Below are 7,210 nucleotides of genomic sequence, written 5' to 3'. Positions count from 1 at the left end.
CTGCTGCTGCGGAGTCGGGGCGGTCTGCTTCTCTCCACCGCAGGGAAAAGGGTAACACCACTTGGGTCTGGGCACAAGGGTACCTAGACCCGGTTCTTAGAGTACGCTTGGGGAGTGTGATTGTGTGTACAGCGTCTCTTTATGTCTGTCTCTACGTTGGTTGAGTGTGGAGTAATTGCAATCGAGAGCATGAGGGTGGGAATGGATGTTTGTATCTGTGTGTGCCTGTATGTCTGTGTCTATATGTCAGGTTGGGTATCAGATGCCACCTCTCTGGGGACATCTCAGGCCCTCCAAGGTTTGGAGGCCTATCTCCCCCCCACCACTTCCCCTGCTGGTGGCGGACGCCCTCAGACATCGGTGCATTGGTGGTTCTTTGTGTCCGGGGTTGGGCGCCCAGGTACACACCGGCTCACTCCTTGGCGGCTGCTTATCGGGGCCTGGAGCCTGGGGCTCGCTCGGGCCACTTCGGGGGTGGGGTGCCCTCGGCCTCTCGGCCTGGGGCTCGGTCACTCAGGCACAGCTGGCTGCCGGCGGAGCTCACGGGCACGTCACTGCAACCCCCCCTGGCTTCTGCTCCGCAGCTGCTGAGTGACCCCTCATCTGGGACTCTCCTCAGCTCTTTCTTGGATAGTGGCGCGGCTGCCCCTCTGTTGGTCTTCCTTGGTCTCTTGTGTTCTGGGGGCCTCTGGATGTCTGGAGTTTTGATCTCCTCCACACCTGCTTCATGCCCTGGAGAACGGGGCAGTGGCCCCCCACACCCTCTAGCAGATCATTACATGAAGGAACCTTTTAAAAAATCAAGCGCGTTCATGCTCACAGGTGTACACACGGGTGATCACACACACAAACTACACCCTTTTGGGCTCCTACCTCAAAGCACACTGTGCGCTGTCGATCCTACGTGCTGCACAATAATGTTTAACATTTAGTATTTACTGTTATATTCCCAATATATCATTGTGATGTTGTTATTCTATTACTCTTGTTTTCTTCTGCTTGTTTTCTTTTTTCTTTCTCAACAGGTGATCCAGGTGGTCAATATGTTTTTGTTTTTTTTTGTCTGCTTATTCTGTTGGTTTTTTGTTTTTTTCCCTTTTTTCCCCGTCCCTCTTCCCCGCTGTCTTTCTTTCCCTCCTTCCTTCTCCCCTTTCTTCCCCCCAGTAAAGTCTGTCCCGCATACAACAAATGAAAATAAAATAAACAATAAAAGGTGAATCAAATAGACCATTACGGCAAGGCTGGGATGGTCCATTTGGTAAAGTAAATCCGTTGGGCATCTTTCTTCGCCTTTAGACAATAATTCTAATGGCAAAAGAACCAAACGGGACAGGCGCAAAAAAAAAAAACAAAAACAAAAAAACAGGTCATGTAGATATATTGTTTCATCATTAGGTTACATATCTATCTGCGGATGTCACCAATAAATTAGATGCAAAGGTTGTATTCAACAGCAGATTAAAATGTGTAAAAGAATTAATACGTAAAAAGGCAATTGAAAATAATATATATATATATATATATACTTCAAAAATGTGTAAGTTTAATTTACAGCTTTACAAAATATTTGTTCCTCTAACAAGATCAAATGTGAATTCAGAGTAAAAGTCATGAGATCAAATAGACATAATGTCTTTACATTTGAACTTTGATCGTTGACTTTCATAAATGATGCATTTCTCATTCAGCCCAGTTTTTTCAGAAGTAGAAGTTCATTAACACTAGAGCCAACCAACAGTTATAAGTGTCACTTTTCTTGATTTAGTGACTAATATTTACTCAAGTTTGAGTTTATTTTTGTAACATTTTGGCTGGAGGCCTTTTTAATTAGCTGTAACTTTGACTTGGCTCCATATGGTTAAATAACACAGCCAGGAATGGCTTTTAGGTCAAATTTCATTTTCACTGAATCACGTGTGGAAATGATGAAAAACCTGGTATTTTTTCAAAAATGTCTTTTTAATTTATAATAATAATTATTTGGTTTTCATCACTTAAGAAGTATGACAAAACCTCAATATGCGCATTATACACCATGAAAAAAAATAACCACACACACACATAACAGACATTGCTTATCTATGTTACCCACAAACAATTAAGTGAATGTGTGCACTCATTATTCATTCACTGGTAGGTACAAAAAGATCTAGTGCTGAGGAAATAACATATGTCACAGTTAGACACATTTCTCGTCTGTGATTGAGATTTTCAAAATGAAAATCCATATTCTTATGTTTCTTTCATGTTTCACTTTTGACGCATGCTATGAAAAGTTTATGTTTAAATAACAATCATTTTTTCGATCAATCACCTCCATGTAAATCTGTTGCCGTGTCTTCTACTTGGTCATAACCTGAAACAATCACATTCATTTAGCAGCTAATTCAAAGATCTACATTCATGGAAGCATGTCTGGAGACAGATTCCACAATGATATGCACTCTCTTGATTCAAGTAACATTCTCCACATCTGTGATTCACAGACTAAACACTTTGTATTTCAACGCACATGCAGCATAAGTGTTCAGAGTATCACTGCATTGCACTGGGATGATACAAAAATATCTGTTAAATTATCTTTAAAGGGAGCATGAAGTGGGAGAAAGTGCAGGCCAAAGGAGATATTCCACCAGGAGTAGCTGCCAACTCAGCTGTCGTGCTGGGTAAGAACATTTACATGTTTGGAGGGATGAGAGCAGATGGAACAAATGTACAGATTTAATACCGATACGCTGCTTTTAAGCCAGTCATTATTTATGTTTTGTGAACCCTATATAAATGTAGTATTTTAGTTCTTTACATACATCTAAGTATGATTTTTTAAAATATTTTCTGTTTTCTGGAATTCAAAGCAGTTGTACTACCAAAACATCTATGTGCATATTTGCCTGGACAGTGTGTGATGAGGGAAATCCAGAGGAGAAGAAAGCCAACAGACCAGCAACAAACCTGTTATTTGTATGGATAAATGGACTGGTTCTTATATAGCACTTTTCTACTATATGTGAGCACTCAAAGCGCTTTACACAACTTGTACTTTTACCCAAGCACTTTCTTTCTAAGCTGTATCTAAGGTCTTACTATCTAGCATTTACACATAGATGCATCATCACCAATATGGGGTTAGTATCTTGCCCAAGAATATTTGGCATGCAGACTGGAGCAGACTGCGATCGAACCACCAACCTTCTGATTGGTAGATGACCTGCTCTACCACCTGAGTACAGCCACACACTGAAACGTATTTTAAAGTCTCTCAGAAAATTCAGTATGGTCAGCCCATACTGAATGGTCAATTTATTATGGTCAGCCCCTTTGCCACCACTCCTCTCTCAATTTGAGTCCCATCAGTCCAATATGTACACCAACATGCCAGAGGGCCATGGAGTGATAAGACTTCAGACCTGCCTACAACTCATCCTTCTCATTTTGCTTACTGCCAACTGCTGGTGGACCACCTGCACTATCATAGAGCTTGATGATAATGGACTGAACCACCTCCTCAAGCTCCTTCTTCTTGGTCTGTAAGTTGTCCAGGTCAGCATTTTGGTGGGACTCCAACCACTCAATCTTCTCCTCCACTGCCTTCTCAATGGATTCAATCTGGTTCTTCAGGGAGTACGCGTAGCCCTCCAGCTCATTGTGAGCATTGATCCTGTCCTTCAGCTTCTTGTCTTCCTCAGCAAAGCGCTTGGCGTCGTTCACCATGCGTTTGATATCCTCAGGCATTAGCCAGTTCTGGTTAGTTGTGATCTTATTCTTGTTGCCTGTGGCCTTGTCCTCAGCAGTGACATGCAGAATGCCATTGATATCAATCTCAAAGGTGACTTCAATCTGTGGTACTTCACGAGGAGCAGGGGGGATGCCAGTCAGGTCAAAGGTAGCCAGGAAATGGTTGTCTTTGGTCAAAGGATGCTCACCTAAAAAAAAAAAAAAAAAAAAAAAAAAAACCCATGACAATTAGACTTGTGGAACATATAATTTAACTGTCACATGTTTCTTGTCATTTTGATCTTTTTATAAAACACTATATTGGAACTTGAAATATCCTTACTCTTACCTTCATAGACTTTGATGGTGACAATAGGCTGGTTATCAGAGACTGTAGTAAACATCTGGGCTTTTTTGATGGGCACCACTGTGTTCCTGGGGATCAGCTTGGTCATTACTCCTCCAACAGTCTCAATACCAAGGGTCATGGGGCACACATCCAGAAGAACCACATCACCTGCAAGTGAAGCAAAAAGGTTTAGTAAGGATCATATTTGAAAGCTCAACCCTATTTAATAATATTTTTCTAAGAGCCATGACTCACTAGTGTCCTCCTCTCCTGCAAGTGAAGGAAGAGGTTTAGTAAACAGGATCACATTTGAAAGCTCAAGCCAATTAAATAAAATATTTGTATGTATATTTGTCATGACTCACCAGTAGGGATGGGTATTGTTTAGGTTTTATCCGATACCAGTACCAAACCGGTACTTTTGAAACGGTGACGGTGCTTAAACGCTGCTCGAACTAGTGATGGGATTTCCGGTTGGGCTCTTTTTAGAGCTAAAAAGAGCCGGCTCTTTCGGCTCCGAACTGGCTTTTCAGGTTGTTTTGTTGCTTTAATTAATTTATTATTAAAAATAATATAAAATTATGCACAAAAGGAATTACTAATGTAAAAAAAAAGTGTTTTTATTTATATATGTTTATATAAATATATGCGGTGGCCCCTAGAGACAAAACACGTACAAACTCCAAAACACATTTCTAGCGTTAACTGAACTTCCAAAACAGAGCTACCTAGATCACTTAAATTACACAATTGAAAGCATATGTGTATGGTTTGTGTATTTATACACAAGCACTCATATATATTCAAATAATAAAAAAAAAAAGTTTTCTTTTACCTGTTACTACCACACACCAAATCCGGTCGTTGGTACTTGCTGGCTTGTGTAGCCACTAGGTAACAAAAGCTCAACACTGCGCCTAGCATCCTGGAGCACTTCTGTTGTGTTTTGTACGTGCTTTGGAGTTTTTATGTGCTTCTGAGTTTGAATTTGTTTTGGGGTTTGTACGTGTTTTGTCTCTAGGGGCCACCGTAAATATACTTTTATTTATTCACTCCACGTAAAATGTAATAAATAAATCATATAATACAAAAACCAACTATTCACAGTTCCACTTTTAACTATTTAAATTTTCAGCTTTTTCCTTTTAAACAAATTTAAAGTGAAAGAACACAAAACACTGCAAAATCACAACACAATTAAGTATAAATTAAAATATGAAAAAAAAGAAGATGCACATTCTCTGTCATATGGGCCTACATGAATAAACTTTCTGAATCCTTTATCATCCGCAACTGAAAATAGTTGTGGATGATTACCAGAGATGGGCAGTAACGCGTTACTTGTAATGTAAGGGATTACTATTGCAAAAACGGTAATTAGATTATCGTTACTTTCACGTAGGAACGCTGCGTTACTGCGTTACTAAAACCGTGATTTTTTGCGAAAATGTCTCATGACAGTGACGTAAGCGAGTGCGACGTTCGTGACAACAGCTGTGTGCAGATCAACAATGGATAATATATCGAGTGCGGGAGAGAGTATGAGCATGCAGCGTTTTAAGCTCGGAAGTACTGACCTTACTTTGAGTTTGATTCCATAAAAAAGTGACAAAAACATTAGCGTCCGCTGTGCGTGGGAAGAAAACTTCTTTTTACAGCGAAAAAAACCCTAAACTTCCAAGCAAGCAGCGAGTGCGCTACGATGTAATGGGAAATTCACAGAGAAACTCGTGGATTCTTCAACTGACCGCTGCGGCACACCTGCACCAATGTAAACCTCCGCCTAACCCACTCCTGCTTTACAGGTGAAAATAGACTAACAGGACCGCTAGTCTTTGATTTTATTTATTTTCTGCTGTGTTTTACTTTCATCTATTTGAAAGAGTGAGTGTAAACACAAAAAATATTTTATTTTATATGCTGGAATGTGCAGAAAATAGGTTTAAATGTTAAACAAATTTCTTCCAGTCAGAGAATGTTGCATATAATTACATTTTTGCTTGATGCATAAAGTTGAAAGATTTAAAGTTTAAAGTTTTAAAAAGAGACGTTTCCATTTGATTACATTTTGTATGATGGATTATCCAGAAAAAGTAGAATTGGGCTGAAAGATCTATCGCTTTATCACCTATTCAGGTTGTAAATCGTGTTTTTAAAAAGTAACTAAGTAATTAATTACAAATAAGTAATTAGTAAAGTAACGGGATTACTTTTTGGGGGAAGTAATCAGTAATTAGTAACTGATCACTTTTTTCAAGTAACTTGACCAACACTGATGATTACTATACCTTTCTAATGTGACGTTGTTGTCCCTGGCTCTCTTTCTCTCTCTCCCTCCGGCTCTGTTCCTGTGCTACTGCGAGTGTAACTACCGCCCCTCCCCCCTCTTCCCAGCGCAAAGCACAAGGCTCGCATGCGTAGTGAAGCAGAAAAAAAGTGCGAGAGAGAGGGTGAGAGAAAGAAAAAAAAAAACACGGCTCGCAATAGGGAGCCGTGTTTCCTTTGGTCATTTTAGCCTTTTTGGCCAGGGTGAAGGGAGTATCTGTCATCAAACAAGAAGACAGCCGCATGTAACTACGACAGTGTTTGCTAGTTCACCTTACATGCATTAATTTAATAACGTGGTTAGCGTACTCAACGTAAATTACACACGAACAACATTAAGCTACTGACCCAGAGAAGAATGACTGCTGCTGCCATCATCATCTGTCATCATTTCTACTACACTGGCAGGGCTAGGGGCCAGGACTCTCCTCTTCGGGTGTTTGGGGGATGTTGCTAACTCCGGGTCAGTAGATGTGCTCAGTGTGAGGTCTCGCAGCAAGCTATCAAACACGGCGCATTTCTCTGCTTTAAAAAAAAAAGCTATGCGTCGCCAGGTGTTTCATCAGATTCGAGCTGATACCTCCTTTGCACAGTATCACCTTAAAGCACATGTTGCAGGCTGCTGAGTTTGCATCTTTTGCTGTGAAGTACAGCCAGACTTTGACTGTTTCGCTTTGGGCATTTTTAATCTGTAGCTCTGCTCTAAAAGAACGTATGTACCTGGGCCCACCTACTACGCTCGCAAAGGTAAAATGATTGGCTGGAATCCAACGTGTATGACATCTCAGGAAAAAAAAAAAAGCACCGAAATAAAGCACCGAA

At 40.5% G+C, this 7,210-nt stretch overlaps 1 protein-coding gene across 1 annotated transcript; it reads right to left on the bottom strand.

Moving 5' to 3' along the window:
• Positions 1-3,411: 3,411 nt before the first annotated feature.
• On the bottom strand, positions 3,412-4,421 carry LOC134623232 (endoplasmic reticulum chaperone BiP-like). Its single transcript, XM_063468403.1, has 3 exons — positions 4,319-4,421; positions 4,064-4,231; positions 3,412-3,923 (listed from the first exon to the last, which is right to left on the bottom strand). The coding sequence occupies exons 1-3, from the start codon at positions 4,419-4,421 to the stop codon at positions 3,412-3,414; spliced, it is 783 nt and encodes a 260-aa protein (XP_063324473.1).
• Positions 4,422-7,210: the final 2,789 nt, after the last annotated feature.

This window comes from Pelmatolapia mariae, unplaced genomic scaffold, assembly GCF_036321145.2.
Source record: "Pelmatolapia mariae isolate MD_Pm_ZW unplaced genomic scaffold, Pm_UMD_F_2 NODE_ptg000481l+_length_44183_cov_1, whole genome shotgun sequence".
NCBI classification, from domain to species: domain Eukaryota; kingdom Metazoa; phylum Chordata; class Actinopteri; order Cichliformes; family Cichlidae; genus Pelmatolapia; species Pelmatolapia mariae.
The sequence above is the reverse complement of the archived record's forward strand: the minus strand, read 5'-3'. Positions and strand labels throughout refer to the sequence as shown.